The 23,563-nt window shown below is 41.3% G+C and overlaps 1 protein-coding gene across 1 annotated transcript in view; it reads left to right on the forward strand.

Annotated features, from left to right (window-relative positions):
• The window catches only part of ATP9A (ATPase phospholipid transporting 9A (putative)), a 62,566-nt gene extending 42,745 nt beyond the window's left edge, over positions 1-19,821 (forward strand). Inside the window, exons 16-28 of the mRNA XM_061375440.1 lie at positions 1,867-1,959; positions 2,798-2,881; positions 3,704-3,874; positions 6,354-6,452; positions 6,734-6,823; positions 6,952-7,096; positions 7,758-7,822; positions 8,599-8,754; positions 10,106-10,170; positions 10,965-11,073; positions 12,342-12,399; positions 14,182-14,385; positions 15,199-19,821. Of these exons, the coding sequence (XP_061231424.1) occupies positions 1,867-1,959; positions 2,798-2,881; positions 3,704-3,874; positions 6,354-6,452; positions 6,734-6,823; positions 6,952-7,096; positions 7,758-7,822; positions 8,599-8,754; positions 10,106-10,170; positions 10,965-11,073; positions 12,342-12,399; positions 14,182-14,385; positions 15,199-15,335 (1,476 nt within the window). The 3' untranslated portion in view covers positions 15,336-19,821. The remainder of the gene's footprint in view (positions 1-1,866; positions 1,960-2,797; positions 2,882-3,703; positions 3,875-6,353; positions 6,453-6,733; positions 6,824-6,951; positions 7,097-7,757; positions 7,823-8,598; positions 8,755-10,105; positions 10,171-10,964; positions 11,074-12,341; positions 12,400-14,181; positions 14,386-15,198) is intronic.
• Positions 19,822-23,563: the final 3,742 nt, after the last annotated feature.

The following is a 23,563-nucleotide window of genomic DNA, read 5'->3' on the forward strand; positions in this document are numbered from 1 at the left end:
TAATGCTGGAAACAAGTAGCAGATGTTGCCTTGTTTGGGATATTTTTGTCATATCTCTGTGTTTGCTAGTTATCAACTGTCATTTCTGTAGCTGATTATTTTAGTTCTGAGAAGTCTTGTTTCTACCAGAGCAGCCACTCTTCACTGCCCTGTTTACTGACTTATCTTCTTGAAAGAAGGCCTGTTTTTTTGACCACAATATTTTCCATTCTTCTTTTTCTTTGCGTTTTTTTCCCCTTACCCATGTGGAATGATCTTTGTTGTAAAGCAAAGATAGTGCTATTGTCATATCTGGAATTGAAAGAAGCCTTTGAACTGTGGCCAGAGTCAGACCACGGTGGAAAAAGATGCCTCTCCAAAACAATATAGCTGGCAAATCTCTTGTGTAGATTTATAGTGTGATCTTACCATAATATGAGAACGCACTAACCTCCTATTGAACTCGGTGAGAGGAAATGACTAATGCAAGGAGATAGCTGATACAGTATTTATATTGGACAAAAAAATCTAAACTATCTTAAGCCAGTTCTGCAGCACGGGAAGTGGAGTCTTTATTCAGTTTCCTACGGAGATGTTGTTAGACACTTTTTAATCAAATAATTTAATAGATAAACCTTTACCTTTAGCTACTGCCAAAAGTGTTGTTTTATTTAAGCGGATTCTGGTTGTTTTGGTAGGCTGACACGCACTTTGCTTTGAGGATGTGGGGGTATCAGTATACGAAGGTTTCATGTTGAATGTTTCACACTGAAAACTGTGCTTCAGCTCAATTATAAGAATCTTCCTTGTGAATATCTCTATGAACTTGGCAGAAATATTCAGGAAAGGAGCTTCGTTATCTTTGGCTGCTCCTAATTTCCCTAGCAAAGACACTTGCCTCTCATCTTTGCTTTATTATCCACATTAGCTGCTGCTTTTCTTTTAAGCTATGGTTATAAACTGTTTTGCTGTTGCCACACGGTGTAAGACTTCTACCTACCAGCTCAAACTGTTAGTGTATGAGAACCTTCACCGCTATTTTCTGTAACAGTGGAAGAGATTGCCGTGTCTATTAATAGTGTAAGAAAGAAAGTGTCTGCTGTGCTTTGCCTTAATAACTTTTTTTCCTCAAGTACTTCCCCCCCTTCATTTGCAGCTGTGTATTTCCAGACCTTCCTGGGCTTTTTGTTTTTCTGTGTTAAGTTTATTTTCTTGTTATCCCTGGTGGCTATCTTGCTTTACAGAGCAGTTTGTCCCTTACTCATTGTTTTGTCTCCTTTGAGGAAATTGCCAGGGCTTCCATTAGCTTGTAATACTAATAACTGTGACCTCCTTAGATATCTGCCTGGTTAGAAGGGATTTTTTAATTTGTGGTAATGTAAATATGCTTTGCTTGCAGCCTACAAATTACTTGTATCGGGTAAGGCAGGCAGCAGTCTAACCTTTCTGTGGCAAATGTAAACTTCAATTATGCTTATGCTGTATAATGTAACAGAGGGGGTAAATTAGAGTGGGGTTTACTCTGTTAAGCTTCATGCATCTGTTTTATTGCTTCAGGTAAGTATGAAATAAATTTTCAAGGTGAGGACCAGGGGTTATTCCAAAGGCATGCACAGTGAGGATTGAGAGGTGTCTGCGTGGAAATACCATGTTTCAGATTAAAAAAACTCATCATCCTTGTCTAAACCATTAATTTCTAGTCTGAATTAACCATGTTGCAGTTGAATAGGCATCTGCTTTTGGCCCCCAGGCAGATGGACCTTCAGCCTGAATCAGTGCAGGCATTTTTGTGACAGGTGTGCAGAAAACTCATCACTTAGCTTGCTGAGGCTACTCCAAATATGCTAACAGTGGCCCAACTTACACTTCTCTGTTTCTTATCTGCAGGATGAATCAACAGGAGAGATCACATTCTATATGAAGGGGGCTGATGTAGTGATGGCTGGGATTGTGCAGTACAACGACTGGCTGGAGGAGGAGGTATGGAGCTGTCTCCCCTATGTATGCAGGATTTCTCATGCAAGTGCTTTTCTCCTTCCAGGGAAGGTAACAAAGTTTGTCAGCGTGGCAGGGTGTTCATAACTGCTAAAACATCTGTGAGTCAGAAGGTCACTGATGTCTTGGCAGTTCATTGAATTAGACTTCAGCCAAATATATATGTAGGAGCAAAAAGTCGGGTGGCGAGTTCAACATACTTAGTGCAGAAAGTCCTGTAAGTAAACTGGATTTTGCTCAGAATGGATTGCTACTCAAGGTCGCCACATTTGTCCTGGGCTTGATCCTGTGTTTGTATGTATTGTAGACTGAAAGGCCTAATTTTAAAACTACATTGGGGAGCTTTATACTGGGATATCTCTGTCAGGTTAGTAGTAATGCTGATGCAGAGTTCACAGCAGTACCTTCTGTTACTGATTCTCCCCACCTCCAAAGCCTGGTGTTCAAAGAAATAATATTGCCTTGGTCTTATTTTAAAGAGTTGTTGGCCAAAGATGTGAAGTCTACAAATGAAAGACTTGTGTCCATTTACTTACACATGGAGGAAATGAAATCATTGGGGTTGGTTTTGTCACGCTGGTACAGCAGATACAACATTTTTTGTTTCTGATCACTGGTATAGATTGCAAACTATTGCAGGTCTCCTTTTTCCTCTCAGGTTTATCATGCACTTTATCAGATGCTATAGACTCACTAGGGTTGCTTAAATAGGATGGTTATTTTCTTAACTTGCTATCTTACATTGACATCTCTGCAGTGCTGTGTGTAAATCATCTTACTTGTGATGGAGTTTACGGTCTACAATGTGATATTTCTTTTCCAGTGTGGTAACATGGCTCGGGAAGGCCTGAGGGTTCTTGTTGTAGCCAAGAAGTCTCTGACGGAAGAGCAGTATCAAGACTTTGAAGTAAGTTTTTGTTTGTTTACTTTTCTTTGGTTTTAAACAAACAGTCAGTGAAGTGATTCTGACAGACCTCTGGTGATAATGCTGCCTCTCATCTCCCTCCTCCTGCGAGCATTGTCATCCTTCAATGTCAAAGTTGCTTTTTAAGTGATACGTATGAAATTGGATCCCAGCCAGGACCGTCCAAAACAGTTCCTGAATCCTGCCTTACAATCTTTTGCACTAATAAATTCTGCAAATCTTCATCATTTATCAGACAAGTTGTGTTTGTGTGGGGAAACGTGTTGGCTTTCAGTTTTCATTGTTGCATTCTGACATCCATGGCAACTACAAACAACCACAGTATAACCCAGCCGAGCTTCATGGAAATGCAGGCTTCACACGTGAGGTTTATTAGATGGGTCTTTACACACAGCACTATGTTGCTTACCCCAGACAAGCAAAATGTGAACCAGAACTGTTAAGTTAAATGCAGAGAGGAGATAGTGGAAATGCTTAGGATTCTCCATTGCCGTTGTGAAAACCATTGTTAGACTTGTGGTACAAGGGAGTTGCTTCCAGGGTTTCTGTAGATGCCACTTCAGCAGCTGCTGCGCACTGGTGTGTGCATGGATGTGGTGTGCACTGTGGTGGCCAGCTGTAACAGGAGAGGGACAAAATGACAGAAACTTCCTGAAATGATTTCCACCTTATTCTGTAACACACACCTCGTGTTCGCCAGCCATTACAGGTGGCATCCCTGAATGAGAGTTAACAGCAGGAGGTTAACTGGTTAACCTGCAGGCTGGCTGTGTGAGTGAGTGGTTTTGTCTGCTCTGTCCTCAGGCACGCTACGTCCAGGCGAAGCTAAGTGTGCATGACCGCTCCTTGAAGGTAGCCACAGTCATCGAGAGCCTGGAAATGGAGATGGAGCTGCTGTGTCTCACTGGCGTGGAGGATCAGCTCCAGACGGACGTCAGACCCACTCTGGAGACACTGAGGAATGCTGGCATTAAGGTCTGTCCAACATGGTGTTATTCCTAGCTGGAACACTTAGACCCTCTGGAGTATATGGCACTGTCCTACAGCCAGTGAGTCATGGCATTGTGGACGCCCTGTCAGGCTGCATGCTTCACCAGGTGTCATTTCTAAGTGGGAACAGTAGAGCTGGCCAATGCATTTTAAACATCACTTTGGGAACAGAACATGCTGGAAACAGTAAATGTTAACTCAACACATGAAAGCATGTCACCTTTTGTGCTTTTCTTCTAATGTTTAAACCCTGCTGGTAACTAAGGACCACACAGCCACTTGCTCACTCTCCCCTTTTCCCCTCCCTGGACAGGATGCAGAGGAGAATCAAAGGAATGTAAAACCCACAGGTTGAGATAAGAACAGTTTAATAATTGAAATAAAATAAAATATAGTGATAATAGAAATTATAACAATAACAATACTGATTATAATAATAGGGAACAACAAAAAAAGAAAAATGAAAATTGAGAAAACACAAGCGATGTGCTCACCGCCCATTGACCAATGCCCAGCCAGTCCCTGAGCAGTGATCAGCCCCTCCTGGCTAACTCCCCCCACTTTATATACTGTGCATAATGTTCTATGGTATGGAATACCCCTTTGGCTAGTTCAGGGCCTGGCTGTGCTCCCTCTGGCTTCTCGTGCTCCTCGCTGGCAGAGCATGGGAAACTGAAAAGTCCTTGATCAGGGCAAGTGCTACTTAGCAACAACTAAAACACTGGTGTGTTATCAGCATTATTCTCAGACTAAAGCCAAAACACAGCACTGCACCAGCTACTAGGAAGAAAACTAACTCCGTTCCAGCTGAAAACAGGATAACTTCCCGTAACATGCTCTGGCTCCATCTGCAGAAAAGCCGAGGGTGTAGGCAGAGACTTTTGGGCAATTGTTTCAGATGTTGTATGAAACAAGCCTGGTTTGGGTGTGTTGGGTCCCTGGTGCACCAACTCCTGTGCGGGGGTTGAAGCTGTGCAGATACAGCTTTTCAGTAGCCACTAGAGGGGGTGTGAGCCAAGAGAATCGGGGGCTAGACTGGCTTTCAGTTCTCTCTGCTCAACGGCAGGGTAACCGGTGGTGCTGCCTAGTTTCCATCTCTGAAAACCTGTCAGTCAGAGCCCAAACTTGCAAAAAGGAGTAAAAAAAAATGTATAAATGGAGTAAATATTCAGATTTGGGTGAAAAAAAGTGGGTAAAAGGTTCTGGTTGTGATTTCTCTGCTGCAAGCAGCAATGGGAGCAAAAATCTTGAGCCATGCTGTGAATCCAGAGCAGAGCTGTGTGTTTGGGATTTAGGTAGGAAGTGGAATTCAAGGCTTGGGACAAGCTTCCAGAAGTGTTTTCTGTTTGGAACCACCCCTGTCAACAGCAAGGACTTGAACAGAGAAGTGAGATGAGTGGAATCAGACAGCTCCTTAGGAGCACTGTGGCTTTTTCCCCCTGCAGCGTAGCTCTGGCCAGTTATTCCAAAGCTGGTTTTGCTTTTTTTCTCTCCACCTTGGCTGGAGTCAGTGTCAGGGTGTGGACTGTGTCACCACACAGCCAGGCCGGCACTTCAGAGCACTCCTTGCAATGGTATGTTCATTAGGGTATTGCATGCAAGAAGTAAATCAAGAGGGAAGGCAGTCTTGTAATTCATTACAGGGACCATCTTGTTAAGATCAAATCTCTTTCCAACCTCAGATTATTAAACAAATAAGTGAGTCTTTATGTGGTTTGGTTTGTTTTGGTTTGTTTTTCTCTTTGTGCTAGGTATAAATATATATATATTTTAAAGTTTCATGAAATACTTTTGGGTGGTGTCTTGAAAGAATATCAGTGGAAAAACAAAAATCCAACCCCAAAACTCTGGTATATTTACACTATTGAGAGAATTTCCTGTCAGATTATAACCGGGTATTGCTGCTGGGTATAGCTGCTGACATTGCTTTCTAACACCCCCCCCTCACCAGCACAAAATAAAAGGAGCAGTGTATATTTAACTAGAAAAAAATAGAAAAGCAACAACTGAGTCTGTTCCAGACGCACACATCAGCAGTGAGCTAACCCCAGTTGCATCATCCATATTTCAGGCAGGGCCACGAGGGATCTTTCTGCAGCAGGGCCCGTTTGTTTCAGCGTATGAGAAATAGCTGAGGTGGGACGCATTAGCACACGCATACACATTCTTTAGCTTGAGTTTTGTGGGTTTATCAGCAGAATCTTGAAATATTGCAGGTGGGAAAAAATGTTATACGTAGTTTGTAACTTCTTCTGCATTTCAGCCTCTTTAAAAGCTTTGCTTTCTTTCATCTGTGAGACTTTTCTTGTATGCTTTAAAATAGGGCTTTCTTTTTAGAAGAATAGTTTGTACATGTATTCTAACAATCCTTTTATGTGCCTGACCTGGCAGGTGGTACTTCTAGGTATTCTGCAGACATGGTTGTTAAGTTTCGTATTTAAGACATTAAATATTTGCATTTTAGGTGTGGATGCTGACAGGGGATAAGTTGGAGACAGCCACGTGTACGGCCAAAAACGCACATTTGGTGACACGGACACAGGACATCCATATATTCAGGCTAGTGAGTAACACCCATGTACCCCCTTGGGACTTATTTGTGACCCCAAATTCTGGGACAGGAGGGGTGCTGAGATCACAACTGTTTTCTAGCAGTAGACTCAGAATATTGTTATCCTTTTGACACAGCTTTCTATTCCCTGTGTTTTTGTTTATCTGACTGTGTGCTGTGAATAATTCCGTGTGCTGCCCATCCATATTGCTTTGGCTCCCTCCGAGACTTGTTTGTTTGGTTTCTCACCCCAGTGAAGCAAACCCTTCTTCAGTTGCCATGTTTTTCCCCAGGTGACTAACCGTGGAGAAGCCCATCTCGAGCTGAACGCCTTCCGCCGGAAGCACGATTGTGCTCTTGTTATTTCTGGTGACTCGTTGGAGGTAGGCTCCAAAGACCTCGGGCTGCTCAGGAGCGGCCCCAAATCACTGTGGCTGAATTTGGGTTATGTTATTTTAAAGAAACTTTCCTAGTACAAACATTGGTGACGCTTCTGATCTCTGTAAATTAGGTGTGTCTGAAATACTATGAGTATGAGTTCATGGAGCTGGCTTGCCAGTGCCCTGCTGTCGTGTGCTGCAGATGTGCTCCAACACAGAAGGCCCAGATTGTGCGATTGCTCCAGGAAAGGACTGGAAAGCTCACCTGTGCAGTAGGTAAGGGGCTAGTTAGGGAGGAGAAACCATGTGCGGTGGTGTCTTTACTACTACTACATTTGAGTGAACAGTCCTGTGTTATCTCATAATGTCCTGAAGTGCTGAGTTAGGAAGCAGTTTTTTGTGAGATGATGGAGAAAATGAAGTTTTGCATATGGGAACTTCAATGAGAAAATACTCATAAATATTTAGAGTGATATCTTTGCAAAACAGAGCTTAAACTTGATCAGGTAAAGTGTCATTGTTAATTTGTGAGCTCTATTTCAGCACTGTAGGTACTTAAAATAAGTGCTTACTTGTAGGTGCATTTACATGAGAGATAAAGTGATCAGGCCTCTGGATCTATTAAAAACTAAACTTCCTGAAAAAATGAATGCAAGTGCTTGGTAATAGGCAACCAGAAGTCTGATTTTCAGCCAATAAGGGGTGGGGGCTGTCATCCAACTGCCCTTGCACTGCTAAGGCATCCAGCAAAGATAAGAAATGTCAAATTCAAAATTCATTATTTCTATTTACAATCTTGCTTTTGTTGTTTAAAATCCTGCTTATGTTGATAGGGTTAAATGTTTCTTCTAATATGACAGTCTGGTGCAGATGTCTTCAGTGGATTTGCAAGTTGCCCTTGTTGCTTAACTACTGATGTCGTTTGTCTGACCTGCAGGTGATGGAGGGAATGATGTTAGCATGATTCAGGAGGCTGACTGTGGTGTTGGAGTTGAAGGAAAGGTGAGATTACCTCGTGTTTGATAAGACTTCTCATGGCAATTCAGGAGCTAGTTCACAAGTAACTCTTAAATGAATCTTCAGAAATTTGTGCAAGAACATGAGTTTCCACAAGAACAATCATCAGACCCATAGCCTTATCGTGAAAAATAACTCAGCTGCAAAGGAGACTACTGCTTGACAGAGTTCAAGTTTGTTATTTGATTCTTGTCCAAATTCAGGGAATCTGCCTATCCTAGTTAGTTTTGGAGCTTTTAATCACACATAGGTGCTCCAGATGCTAGAGTTATATTTACCCTGGTAACATCTACTCCACATTTACAATTAAAAGCTGTGTATGTTTGTTTAGAAAGCAAACTCTAGGTTAGAGCATGGTTCCTGCATGTAGAGCTGCTTGGAGTGACAAGGCTGCATTGGAGGCAGTGGAAAGACTCTGCTTGGAGTGAGCCAAAACATTAAAACTGATTGAACTTTTGAGACTGAAAATTTGCATTCAGTACTGACTTGATATGAGTGTCACGTTAGCATGCACATTGTGAATCATAATCCAGAGGACTGCTTAGAATTGGAGTCCAGGGTTCAAATGGGAGTTCTCCTCATTTTTGCTCTTTGCTTATAAGCCATGGTGGAAAGCAGAAGTGCTGAGGTAATATTCTCCTCCACCTAATGTATTGCAAATTTTTTTGGAAATTGTGTCAGCAATAACTAAATAATATGATATTTCTTTGTTTCCAATAATGAAATGATCTCCCTCTGCTTTTACTTGCTGTTGTACACAGGAAGGAAAACAGGCATCACTTGCAGCTGATTTCTCTATCACTCAGTTTAAACATCTGGGTCGTTTGCTAATGGTGCATGGAAGGAACAGTTACAAACGGTCTGCAGCTCTCAGTCAGTTTGTCATCCACAGGAGCCTGTGCATAAGTACAATGCAGGTAAATGGACTGTCATGAGGGCTTTTCCAGTGGAGAGGTGAAAAAGCCAGATCAAAAAGTAAAGGTTTTTCATTTTACCCTTTCATAAAGGGTGAAAGTGTTTCATTCTGGATGCAACTGTTTATTTTCCTGCAAATTTTCATGGATTGGAACTTAAGGTTGTTACTTTTATTGAAAACACACAAGAAAGTTACTGGTATTGGGAAAACAATTTTCTACCTTAGAAAACACGGCTTTCATGCAGCATGTCATTGCTGTTGTTTAGTAATGCTGGGAAATACTGAAAATCTGAAACAGGGTAGTACTCTCAAGGCCTCTGCTGAGTAAGTGCACTATTTTCAAGTGTATTTTAACTTCAGCTGCACTATTTGAAGCCCTTATTTAAGCAACTGAGGAGGACCTGGCCCAGACCGTGATGAAGTTACCGACAGCTCAATCTCGTGCGCTGTGAAGTGTTCATGGGAGTTGTGCTCCAAGGGCTGCTGAAGCTCATATGAACCTTCCCAAGTACTCAGCAGCTCACTGCAGCAGTGTGGAGGCATTCCCTTCCACTCTGTTTCAAAGGGAACCTTAGAAACAGATTTGTTATTAACAGAATTTACATTGCTCGTGTGCAGAGCCTCGTTGTAACAAATACACAATTGCCAGTTGGCAGGGAGAGCTGAAAGAGATTTTAAGAGTTTTAACAGTCTTAGCTGTGTGACTTGAGTGAAAGTTAGAGTGAAGAACAGAGATTACTCTTTGGGAGCTGCATTTTCATGCCAGAAAATACTGATACATTCCTGAAAAATACTGCATGCTTTTTGAGTAAAATACTTCATATTTTTGAGAAGGCTGGTTCTGCCCACTCCCCTCTTCAGAATAAACATGGAGGGGGATGCATAGAGACAAAAGGTTTGGGCTCAGGGGGCAGTCTAGCTTATTCTGCAGCTGAAAGCAAGAACAGAAAACAAACCCATAACGTCTGACAAAAAAAGAAATCATCGTGAACTCCTTGGAGTTTGTATTGGTGAGTGTCACTCTTTTTATGTTGTGAAGGCATCATCCAACCATAAATAAGTACACACCTGTTCTTCACAACATCTGGATCAAACCAGTGGCCTGTTGAGGAAACTCTTTCTGTTACATTGCAAAAAGTTTTCCAAGTCCACCTCTCCAGTGTTTGCTATTAAACATCACTTTTGTGCAAGATTTGCGTAGGAATAAAAAGGGTTGGTATTACATTCTTCTGTCTTCGCTTCAGGAATTTGGAGAGCCTACTGCAAGTATGTTCCAGTTTGAGCAGAGCATATTTTTAAGCTGGTACTGCAATATCTTAACACCTGAAAACCTTATTTCTTTTATTTTCTAGGCTGTTTTCTCATCAGTATTTTACTTTGCTTCAGTTCCTCTCTATCAAGGCTTTCTAATCATTGGGTAAGAGCTCACTTTTTACTACTAGTGTGGAAAACCTGTGCACAATGAATAGATTTGGGCTAATTAATACACAGCATGCATATCTCCACTCTGCATGTTTCACAGCATTCCTTTAGATGATGTACATGATCCTTGTCCCCCTTCTGCTCCTCTGCACTGAGCAAAGCCCCTGAGCCAGTTATAGAAAGCTTTCCACAAGGACAGTTTGTCACATTCGGAACATGAGAAGCGAGCCATCCTCCCTGAGCTGTTGACTTGATCCTACTAAAAAGCAGAGGGACAGTCATTGTGCTTTGGTGCCTGTACAGCAGTAAGAGCCGGTGCCCAACTCCTCACAGTGTCAGAAGCAGGGAACAGCCCAAACTTTTCAACAGGAGGAATGAGTTCCTGTCTAAGATATACTGGGATTACACTTGTAATCCTGTGACTTTATGTTTTTGAATACATAATTAAAAAAACCAAACAGCAAATTCATCTCCATTTCCCCTGATGCAAACAGGATCAAGCCTGAAGTGTAGAGCAAACTTTGGGGTTTGGACAGGCCTGTCCTTGGCTCCATAAACACCAATTGCAATAGTTGAACCAGTCATCTGTGTATGAGGGTTTCTAATCAAAAGCCATTCAAAAAGTAAATCCTGAAGGTTTTTCCTACATGCAAAACTCCATTTGCAAGTTTTTATAACATGTATGTCATTTGGCACTTCAAGAATAGTATATTTTCTTTCTGAGGACTTGCATTTCTGTTTGCTCATCTATGCCTTAGATAATTCACTGGTCTTCTACCTTCTTGCCAGGTACTCTACAATATACACGATGTTTCCAGTGTTTTCTCTAGTCCTGGACAAGGATGTTAAATCTGAAGTTGCAATGTTGTACCCAGAGCTCTACAAAGATCTTCTTAAGGTGTGGGAGACTTCTGTTTGTCTGTTTTAGTTAAAGGCAAGATCTTCATCTTGGTTTGAAACTGTTTAAATGTATAAAGTCAAATATATTACCAATAGATATGGAACCTTATCATGTGTTTTCAAGCAAAATTGTTTTAAAGGCAAATTTGAATCAAGAGATACAACCAGATTTCCTGGCAGTTTGTTATTGAATGCTACATGAAATGCAATTTATTAAAAACGGCTGGGGAAATAGAATTTCCATTCTGTGGGAAATTCTAAGGATTTAATATTACTGATTTGTTCCAAAATAAAGGGGAAAGAGAAATTGTTGGGGATTTGGCACTATCCTGAAGCCAGAGAAGGGGGTGGGGAGGAGGGATATGCTCACTTCATGGAGGGAGGAGGTTATCACATAGTTTTTTGAATAGAGATTTGTCTTGTGGATGATCTAAAGGGACCTAAAGGTTTGGTTGCTGTGCCATTTTTGTAGCTTTCGCATGAAAGTTGGGTCCTTCTCATTAAAGAAAAAAAACTTAATTTGATATTTAGCATGGAAGTATCAGGAAGGTAAATCTTCACTTAGGTTCTTTTTGTTTTCTTTAAGTTTTTTTTTTTTCCCCTCTTCTGGGAAACTGAATAATGGGTATGCAGACTGGCAACATCCTTCTTAACAGAAAGAAAGGGTGGACTGAGTCTTCAACGGATCCTTTCCCTCAAGGATTTTTGTTAAACAGATACTCTCAAAAGCAAAGCCTGTTTTTCCAACAGCCTGAATAAGTCTCCATCTGGTTTCACTTGTATGTTGTCTCTTATGTCATAAACCACTAATTCTCCAACCATCCTTAGGCCTGGTCTAAACATAGGGGGGTTTTGTGCTGGTATAGCTGTGTTGGCTGGAGACGATTTTTTTTTAAAGAAAAAAAACTATCTGCCTTCAAGATGATGGTGATTTGTGTGTGTGTGTCTAGAAATATAATATTAATATATTCATATATATGTGTATACACACATCCTATATTTCATAGTACAAGGACTAAACTCACGAGACTCTTGGCATTGAATTAATCGTGTGTAAAGTAAGGACGAGGTTGTACTGTACTGTGCAAGCAGTGAGCTTCCACAGTCCCAGGCCTCCTTCATCCATCGTGAAAAATGAGAGTAAAGACACAGTATCTCAGGGCTGGTTGGTTCTCTTTTGTCAGTTGCTGAGTTACTCTGTCACTGAATGTTCATAGAGGAAAACCCCAACGGCGCTTTGTCTTTTTTTTTTTCTTTCCCCCGCAGGGACGACCATTATCGTACAAAACTTTTTTAATATGGGTCTTAATAAGCATCTATCAAGGTAAGGAATCAGCTTCTGCTTGTGCCTTCAGATGTTTTAATGACTACAGAATATCTGATTTCTTTGTATTGCAGGAAGTAAAGTAAGGCATGAAGTGAATTTAGCAATTTTTCCTTAGGTTAATGAATATATATTTTTTGTCTCAGAAAATCTTGGTAGCATTACCAAAGGAAGGAATTATCTAAATCTAAATATTGGCAGCAACTGGTCTACCCTATTGTTGGCAGCGATGTAGTTCAAAGCGTTGTGCCTCTTGCCATTAGGACCATCCTTTGTAATTCTGTGCACGTTCCTTTTGGTGCTTTAATTGCTCCACCAGTAGAGCAGAGCCTGTGACTCTTGCTTGCTTTTGGAAAAGGTTTGCAAACCTGTACATTATACAGGTTAAGTCAGCATGCAAAGTACAGAATCTGTAGCTTTGTGTATTTTTATGTAAACCCTGTGTAATAGAAGTGGCAATAGCTCTAGCAGGTCTTTCCTTTCATCTTTTTTTCTTTTTTTAATCAAGTAATGTTGAAGTCAAATACTTCCTGTAAGTATTAATCAGGGAATTATGGAAAGCCTGTAAATAACGTGGAGCTATAAAGCTGATATGGCGATATGATTCTGTGACAATATTTCATGTTTCCCAAAACTTCTTTATGAAAAAGAGTCAGAATAAATGTGCCAAAATAAGCAGATAATTCTTACTGATTTAATGGATACAGCCATGCTCAGTAGGGAGTGAATCCAAGAATATGAAACCTCTGTTAGCATTATTTTCTGAAACCTGATGTGTTAGAACCCTACAGCAGGGATAATTGTCTTCTGGTGCTATATAAATATGATGCAAAGCCAAGGCATTTATAGAAAATTCACAAACGGTGGAAAGCTAAAGCCAGAGGGTGATGCATTGAGGGAAAGATTTCTTCTAGAGCTAAGACCACTATCTGGTTACAGTATTTGGTTAAAGTGACTTCATTTCTGATGTGCTAAATAACTAGAAAACAGCAGGCCAAACAATTGGGCTAGTTGCTAGCAGAGATGAGCCTAACCAAAAACTTGAGCAGCCCTAAACTTTGGAAAGTTCACAGCTGGATTTGAACTTTGTGGCTCAAACTCTGGTCACTTGCAGGTTTTCCCTTCCGAAAGGAGCCTAGTGTGATGGATGTTGGTGCGGATTACTCATGCTGCTAACATGAGTTATTTGTGCAGGTGGCCATGCGGAGCGTTGTGAGCATTCCCTGGCCAGCCAGAATAGGAGCATGAAACAATGCATCATTAACAGTGCTTTAATATGTACTCCTTTTAGGGGGAAGTGTAAAGGGGAGAGATCTTGGCCAAAGTAGTGCAAAGAGAGGCTAACTTGTATCCACTGAGCTTTTCAACACCTTGCTTCCATCTGGGCACTGAGGCAATGAAGTAGGTTTTAGAAGTATTTAATATCTTTTAGCTCCCGAGCAGTGACCAACTGCTTTTCTGGGAGAAAGATAAGAGTTTTGGGATGTCAAAAATCTGCAGCTGCCAAAATAAGCATGTATTAATTTCCTATCTCCATGTGTCTCTGAATATGATAGACTGACAAAAGTCTGAGCACCTCTGCTGTAACTTTTCCCTGTCTTCTCATCAGTTCTCTCCTAAATAGTAACTGATTTGTTGTCATTACATTAATCAGGTTTTGTGAAAAACAGTCTCAAGACATGTCTGTGTTTCAGCCTTTCCAAGACCTAAGGGTTTTACAGAGGGCTTTAGAGCTTAAACTGGTGTTTGAATAAAATACCCAAATGTTCCATTCCCTTGCAGGCAGCATCATCATGTATGGAGCACTCCTCCTCTTTGAATCTGAATTTGTCCATATTGTTGCCATTTCCTTCACTTCCTTGATTCTCACGGAGTTATTGATGGTGGCATTGACGATCCAAACGTGGCACTGGCTCATGATAGTGGCTGAGCTGCTTAGTCTGTCCTGCTACATAGCTTCTCTGGTCTTCCTACATGAGTTTATTGGTAAGGTTAAATGCCTTTTCTCTGATCAGTTAGTTTATAACCTGAATAGTAACAGGACTGTAAGGAGCTGAATTGAGCTTAAAGGCTGATTACAAAGCCAGAAATAATTACAATGCCAGTGTTTTGTTCCTGAGTAAGCTGCATTATTTGAATGCTCTTTAAAGGCATTTTATGGTTTCTTCTCACAGCAAAATGCAGGAGGTAAAGGTGGTCAGTAGATTATGTGCTGCCCAGTGAATGTCATCTGTACTTTCAGAGCCCCACCACTTATCAGCTGTCATATATAACAGTGTTCTTTAGTTCCATAAGGGAACTGAACTTGGGACTACAGATTGAAACCTCTGTTGTTGGTTTGCAAGATCTCATCTTTTAAGTGGGTGAAGGAGCTGTCTCCTAAAACTTATTATGTCTTCTTCAGTGGGGCCCTTCTCATGTGGGTTCAGTTGTTGGCTGGTGGGGCTTTTTTAGTTGCCTGAAACAGAGCTACTCCTTTTCCCTGGCTAAAGGAAAAGGGTGACAAATTCCAGCTTCCCCCAGGAGCTGTCTAGTTGCAAATATCAGATCCATAGGGTTTCTTCCAGTGTTCATGCAGAAACCACAAGATGTCACTGCTTCTTCCATAAAGCTCTTTGCTGACACTGAGGACAATGAGGATAACTGCAATGGGCTAGATCTGCATTCCTTGCATATGGGTATACCAGCTTTATTTTGAACAATGCTTCAACGATCTTTGCAAAGACTCTGAGGTATTATAACCTGTTCCCAGGAGGTACTTCCCATCTGCCTTGACTTTGTCCTCTTTTCTCTATACAGATGTTTACTTCATTGCAACTTTGTCGTTCTTGTGGAAAGTCACAGTCATCACTCTGGTGAGCTGTCTTCCCCTCTACGTCCTCAAGTACCTGAGACGAAGGTTTTCTCCCCCCAGCTATTCGAAGCTCACGTCTTAGGGCTGCTCTCCTTGCACACCAGAGACAAATATTGCACATGGCTGAGAGACAAAATCATGTAGTTGTTACTGTAATGAATGTCTGATATTTGCATAAGGATCATGTGGTAATCTCTATTACATGCTGCTTTATTGAAAAAGACTTCACAACTGCTGTGAACGGAAACCTAATGATAAAAGGGAGTTTTCTGAGGGTGGAGACACTTGTTAGTTCATCCAGTCCTTACTGCTTTTGTTCAACCTAACTGGGGTCAAATGCATGTAACTGCGATGATGATGGGCTTCTCATGGTTAAAAGTATCTGAAAGCTGCTAACTGACCTCGGAATTCACATTTGAGAAACTTGTTCTTTTTTTAAGTATCTGTGCTGTTCCTTGCATTGTGTTATGTTATTTTATATTATTTATCTTTTCGGTTCAAGTAGTTACATTCTTCTTACATCTTGGAAATCCCTTAATGTAGGTGACGCACTATACTGCTGACAGCTGATTCCTGATTTATGGCATGCTGTTTCCATAATGGGGCTCCAGCATGTCGAATCTACACACACTTGAGAATCTGAGCATGTTTGAGATCTTCCTTCAGTTGAAATGTAGTCACCCGAGTGATTTTGGAGGTATACAGGCATTAATAAATACAGAGAAATGCTAGTCCAAAATGGAGAAATTCAGTTTTGTTTAACTTTTGTGTTTCCTGTTAAAAGGAGCTGGTGATATAATAGCTTTACTTGGTGTTTATTTGTATAGGAGAAAATTATCTAAACTAAGGCAAATCCTCTTTGGGAAAGAAACTTGCAGTTGATCAGACTTGAAATGTGTTGACAACGTGAGAAGAAGCTCGTACTGTTCTGCAGACAATGTGGCAGTCGTGTCTTGAATCCTTGGAGACTTAAGGAGAGGTCACAGAGCTGCTACTCCTCGCAGCTACATGAAATCTGTTTCCTGTTAGGGTGAAACTGTGAAGATGAGCTGCAAATAAGCTGAGGCACTCCTAGGTGGATGTTGTTCATGACATACTCCCTGCAGAGAGGCAGTTTTTTACTTGCTTTGCAGTTTTTTATTTGCTTTGCTCCAAAAACTGAACTTGAATCATGGAAGTGGGATTCATACGAAGGTATTAAGCTCATGTACAGAGCAATTTTATGAATTTATTTTTCATTTTCAAAAATTAAACTCAGTGAGTTCTGTTTTTATAATAAGCTTTGGTCCACACTACAATACCATGAGGAGAGCAACAAGTATGTAGGCTGCTCAGGAGAAGGACAGAGTTATGGGATCCTTTTGCAGTTGGGCCCGTGCATCAAACACATATGAGCTTTTAGTGGCAGACATCCTCATCTAATGGCTGTTTAGTCTGCGCTAAATTAGTTGCTTGCTGTCTCATTCCCACACCATAAAAAACACTGTTGGAGCTGGCACTGTTTGACACCGTTGTTGGTCAACTGCATGGAGGGACGAGTAATGGCAGAGCCCAGGGCCTGAGCTCCCCTCTCCTTTCTCAAGGCAGCTCTTCCAGGCCAGGACAGTCATGCTGGTGTGAGGAGCCGAAGCTCCATGGTCGTCTGTGTGCCATGCTGAACCTCTTTAATGGGCTGCCAGCTTCTATTGCTATTGCTACAGGCGCTCCACTGTCGCAAGCAGCACAATACTGCATTAAAAAGTCTGATGTGAAAATCTGTGGAAAATGGGAGTGTTGTTTTAAAAGAGCTGGAGTCTGTGTTGACCCAGAGTGGGTATGGCTTGAATTTTCAGATCTAAGATAGCCGCGGCTTATGTGGTCAATGTGTGGTAATTGCTCTGGGGGATGTTTTGCACAACCTGACCTGCCTTCCTTGATCTTGGATCCTGTGAGTAAATATCAAAGAGGAGGGAAGCAAGTTCCAGAAGATTTAGAGATGTGCTTCTTAATGTGTGTGGCTCAGGGTGAGAGGAAGGTACAAGTCCGTATGACCTTGTTGTTGTTTCATGTAGTGGAAGCCCTCCTAATTCAGAAAATTACATTTCAAAATCCTTCAGCAAATGCTCTGTAATCTTAACTCACTGGTTTTTCTTTTGTGCCACTCTTCTGATAGGTGCTTGTCTGAAGTCCTGATACATAGCAACCACCGTCAGAAACAACCAGGCTAAGGAAAGCTAACTCTTAGTATTGACTTTTGTATAAAATTTGCCTCTTTTCTTGTTTTCTTCCCACTCCTAAAAATGACAATATGCATTTCTACTTGACACACGTGTTCATGTGGGCCCCAGAAGTCCAGTATTCCCAGCGATTTGTCTCACAGAGGAAAAGCGGTGCCTGGACAGCCCATTTGCTTGGGGAGTTGGGCTAGCAGCCTTTTGTGAATTATGCCACTTTGCCAAAAAGATACTTAATGTTGTCTTTAGGATGACTTGCTCCAGCTCCTGGATAGTGTCAGCCATGCAGGTGTTCTGGAGTTCCTCAGTCAGCATTTGGTTTAAGCAGATTTAAATACAAGAATCAAGAATTTCTTTTGGCCACTCCTTGTGGCTGAGAAGTCAAGTCCCTCTTGGCTGTTGGCAGACACATTGCAGTACACATCTTTGTAAAGCCCTGTCCCTATCCAGTGTGTATTAGGAGTTAAATGTCCTGCAAGAATAACAGTGCCATGCTACTGTATGTAAATATTTGAGACGTATATATGGTAGAATTCACTGTTTCCTGAAGTCAGTACAGTTTACACTGAGTGGACCATATTTGCAAAATATTAGCTTACACTAAGAAAGGGAGAGAAATGTGATTTCATTTATATTTATTGAATCATAACTATAAAAAGGAACTCATATTTAGTGAATAGGTAGTAATGTATAGCTGTGTTTTGGGGTGCGAGTGTTCCTTTGCAGGTAGTTTTTTGCACAAGGTTGTAAATCCAGGAGGTAATTTCTGTCTGGGTGTACACTGCATCTTTTTAAAGCAATTGGGAAATTAAAACTGCCATTTAACAAACAGCAGGAAAGAATGATTGTTGTATTTTTCAAGTTTAGCACTTTATGTCTGCAATCTATTTCTCTTAAGTTATTTAAAAAATGTTTTTAAAAGCAAAGTTTAATACATATGTTCATACTTACTGTACATTGAATAAATAGATTCTCTGCTGGAAATGTAATCTTTTTCTTCTAGTAAGCTCCTAATTTGTGCTTTTTAGGAGTGACGCATTGTTTTCTTCTATGTAGTATCTTGTTTGTAGCCTTACTTAGTATTCTTCCTATTCCTTTTTTTGTTCTGGTTTACGTACTGTAGCAGTTCATGTAACCTGTGTGCTTTGGGACTATGCTCCAAGTGATGCTGTAGGATAGCAGTGTATGTCTCTCTCTTGCTTCCCATGGATGCTTAGGGAAGCCCATGCTCCGTGCTGTGCTGCTGCAGTGGTTAGTTATCGTGGAGGTTTTGTGACATGCACTGTTTTCTTCTTGCATCTCAGCAGTAATTCAGATGTGTCATAACCCTCTTGATTTATTTTTTCCTTTAACTATATTTGTTTCCTCCATAGAGCTTGTCCTGTTTACCTTGCAAACATTCATTTTGCTCAGCTTATAATGCAACTGAAATGCAACACTCTTTGTTCAACAGCAGCAGCTTAAATCTGCAGGGTCTTACCAGAACTGGGCTGAGGAGTGATAAGTGACATCTCTGGTGTCCTCCTGGTGTTGAGAACTACATAATGAGAGCTACAGCTGTGGCTGGACCAAACAGCAGTACCAAAGGTGTTGTTTTAATGTGGTCTACTGAACTGTCACAACTAAACACTATGACAACCTCATACTGTGCAATTGCTGAGGAATTTGCTATATTTGAGCTGTTTGTCAGGGAGGCCCAGAACGTCAGATTTGTGAAACCCTAAAGCTTGTCTTCTGGGTTTGTCTTTTGAAGAAAGCTGCTGCACCATCTGATGCATCATAAATCCTTGGTTTGCAGAAGCAGTGCTCTAAACCAGGTATGTGAGCTGCTGCTGCCTGCAGCTCACCATCACAGGTTCTTTGGACACAACTGTTTGGATGGGGTTTGCCTCATCTCCACAGTTGCTGGTGCCAATCCAGTGCCCATTAAAATCTTCAGTGCGAGCTGAACAGGCTTTCATTTATTATTAGTTATTTCATAATTAATAAACTCTGATTTGCATGAAATCCTGGGTTCTACAGCTTTGCCAATATGGTCCATTACTACTGCCTACTACAACCTGTGTACTTATATGCCTTTGAGAACATTTTTAATTGTTACAACTGTTAAAAAATATTAATTTCATTTTTAATTGGGGAAATGGATTATGGTGTCAAAATTATATTTACTGTGATGCCAATGTTTTGTACCTGTCATCTAGTTAAACAATGTGTACATACTCTTGATTCAAGAGAAATATGAATGCCAATTATTTATTGTTCTGTGGAGTTATATGTTGCAGATGTGTAAGATCTTAAAAGGGAATGTTGTAAAACAAGGTGGAAAAATAAATTTTATGCAACTTCTTTACTTCATCCATATGCACCATGTATGATGCACCTGAGTTAGTCCTGGCATGATCAGTCCAAGCTGTGTGTAGACAAAATTGTAAGTGCATAGGTCAGGTTGCACTGTGGCCTGTTAACTTCTCTGCGTGGGGAATGCGTATCTGAGAAATGATCAGTGCTTTCTGCTGATCAGTGTAGACCTGCTTCATTAAACTCTTTCTTATAAATAGTTTCCTAAGAGTCACTGCAGGAAGGGTTTCAGGGTTTCTTTTGGAAGGGGTTGATTGGTTTTTATTTTATTAAGTATTGGTGTGATCTTTTGCTGCCCTTGACTTTATTAGTGGCTTCTTGCAAGATACTACTTTGCACATCATCATTGCAATTTAATGGTGTGGATTAGCTCTGTGTGAAGCAGAGGCTGCTGCTGGCCCCGCTGTCATCCTGCCACTGCCCCATCTCACCCAGTGGGAAGACATGGCGGTTGTGGTCCCTGGGCGGAATGACACCCAGGCTGCTGCTTTGCTTCTGCCTTTTCTACAACTAGTCAGTTAGTCCCAGAGTACCTGACTGCCCCAAGGATTATAAACCCTGTAATTTGTAAACTCAGTTTGAAAAGACTCATCTCATTCAGGAAGATTCAGGTCAAATCGTCCTCGCAATTTTTGGTGCAACCCAAAGTAGGGAGAAGATGGTCGTTCTGCTGGTCCCTGTTGCTGGGAACTGGAAGAAAGTCTTCTGCATGAAACATATATAAGCTGCTCTTGGAAAAGCAATGATGCAATACTATTAGGAACAACTACTTTTGGAATGTTCTCATCACTTGAATGTTTGATTTAAGTAACTAGCTCAGCACAACAGCAGTCCCATGGCTGGGGTTGGCTGCCCCACTCCTGGGTCAGAAACGGGAAGAGGCAGGAGTTTTAACACTGGAGTGTTCTCCACAGGGGAAACTGCAGTAACATTGACTGAGCACAGTACAACAGTTCTCTACCATAAACACTCAAACAAAAATAGAATTTGATAAAATAAGTCTATAACTAAATAGATCTGTAACTAAATCTATTAGTTAAAGCAGTTATAAGCTCTCTGTTAGATCATTAAACATCTATTAAAGCTTTTCTTTCAGTTTCTGTAGGATGCCGCATCTTAACTTTTCCCGTAATTAACCTCTTTATATAAAATACTTAATGCAAATATTTAAATAAACGACTTTTGTGATGTTTGCGCACATCAAATGGATGGTGTAGACTCTAGAAATTACAGTGACAGACTTCACTCCCAAGTGGTACCAATTTCCCACTCTAAATAGGTTACATAAGCCCTAGTTAGTGGTTCTTTTAATTTATGGATGGTTTCTTTTTAATGGTGAAATGTGTAATTAAAAAAAGCTAGAAATAGTTTTTCTGAACTCACTCTGGAAAGGGAAGGAGAATTTCTGCAGTATTTTTTTTTCACCCAAACATTGCATAATAGTAGAAATGTCAAAGATTTCCATGGGGTTTAATTTCATTCTTCATGTGGCTGTGGTCATACAAGAAGTTTGAACACTGCAGGGGTTGGCAGATTTTTGGAAGATCATGCATCCTGGGATAAGTTTTCAGCCTAGGCTTTACCAAAGAATGCCAGTGGCCTTATTTTTCGAATTGCGGTTGTATTATACACTAGTGTGCTTTTTTTTCTTCTTCTTTTTCTATTTTTTGTCAAAAAAAAAAAAAGCCCCCCGAAAGAATGGGTGCTGGCTGGTAATTGGGTATCTTACGCATGGCCCTGAGCATGACCTGTTTGTTGAATCATATCACAGAATAACAGGTTGGAAGGGACCTCAAGGATCATCTACTCCAACCTTTCTTGCAAAGTGCAGGTATCCCAGCACCCTGTCCAGCTGAATTGTATCCAACATTGGGGGATCCACCACTTCCCTGGGTAGATTATTCCAATGGCTGATGGTTCTCATTCTGAAAAATTGTGTCCAATTGGAATGTCACCAGGAGTAACCTATACTCATCACCCCTCTTCTTGTTCATGTGACTCCTTGCAAAAAGGCAGTGTCCATCTTCTTTGTAGCCACACTTTAAGTACTGGAACATGGTGGTAAGGTCTTTCCTGAGCCACTTTTTCTCAAGGCTGAACAAACTCAATTCTCGGCCTTTCCTCATACAACAGGCTTGGTCCTTGGATCATGCAGAGCTGGCTGCAGAAACAGCATTGCTGCAACTGCAGAAAGGTAACACAAGGAAAACTTTGCTGAGTGTAACAGCAGTTACTAGCAGCACTACGTCTTGGTCCAGCACCTACATAAGGTCAGTATCAAAACTGATGCTGTGGTTTCTTTGGGGCACAAGCTAGTGTTTCCAGGCCTTAAAACTCTCTGGGTAGTGTGGGGCTTTCTAGGCTACATGGTGAATGTCTGAATTTTTCCTGTTTGTAATTAAATTTATGGATGATGAGGATCTTGCAGGATCCAGCCTTCCCTCTGCTGCTCTTCCTCCCTTTGTGGCCTAAGACCTAACTGTTACTGGGTGAGAGGGTTACAAAAAAGGGCTGTAAAATCATGGCATTCCCACTTTAAAGCCTCCCTCTCTTGGCTTGCTGTAATTGTGCACGTAAGGAGGAATATTTTGTGCTGTTCAGATTCTCTCACAGAAAGAAGTAGTAACAAGAACAATCTGTGCAAAAGAATTTAGCGCATTAAAGATGGGGGCAATAGTCATTCTCATTTGTCCTTTTATGTGAAACAGATTTTATTTTAAATGTACACTCTGAGTAGCTTAACCATATCCAGAAACTTGTTTACCAGGGTAAAAGTAGAATTACCCACAGTATAAATTAATAGCATGAGTAGAGGTAAATTGATTGTACTGCGTGATTCTGCTTAGTCAGCTCAGAAGTACTGCCGGAGCTCACCTTGGGCATGTGGGAAGTGGATGTCTCCTGTGCTCGAGATTCCATCAGGCAGCGTATTTACTCATGTGTTTCACATCTGCTTCAGCAAAGCTCGTGTTGTAGCTCTGCTGTAGGCGTTGTATTTCTGTGCCGTTAGACACGGATCTGTCCTGTGCTGGCTCCTCTCTTTTTTAAGATATGTCGCTTTGGATTAATTTTGTGCAGTGCCAGATTTCACCAACTTGTCAAAAAATGGTGCAAATTGAGAATGATTGGGATTCTTACTTAAAATGAGAACAACCCATTTGTCAGTGATACTGTTACATGAAATGCCATGTAATGGTCTCCATGAAGCATGTTACCTCCTCCTGCCGTAGAAAGAAATGCTGCTCAGCATGACCCTATAGGAAAGGCAGGGGATGCTGCCTGCAGGTGCAGAATTCCTCTGCGCTTTTTGTAAATTTGAGATTAAGGTTTTGAATAAAAGGCACATTTATAAGGATTGGTGTTCCCTCAGTCAGACAGCATCTCTGCTGCACTGCAGCAGTTTCCAGTGAATCACTGCATCCTGCTGTTGGTGTGACTGTCCTGGACCAGCAGAGCCATCGCTGTCACTCTAGACAGGAAGGTCCCACACGGAAGTTGGCTCTCCTGGTGCCGGGAACTCCAATGTGTCATGTTTTTATTACCTTTGGCTTTCATCCTGTTCCAGGAGTTAATGGATAGGACCTTTGAGGAGAGACCTCTGGACCGCAGCAGATGGTGGAGCAGCATGTCATCTTGCTGCAAGGGCAGCAGCTCTGCCAGCCATCCTCTCAGCCCTGCGAGGCAGGATCTTTGCCCTGGAGATGTTGCTGCAAATGTTTATTGCTCTCCAGCTGCACCT

This window comes from Neopsephotus bourkii, unplaced genomic scaffold (genome assembly GCF_033783945.1).
Source record: "Neopsephotus bourkii isolate Nb327-2 ecotype Australia unplaced genomic scaffold, CSIRO-AGI_Nbou_v1 NB_1663, whole genome shotgun sequence".
Lineage (NCBI taxonomy): Eukaryota > Metazoa > Chordata > Aves > Psittaciformes > Psittacidae > Neopsephotus > Neopsephotus bourkii.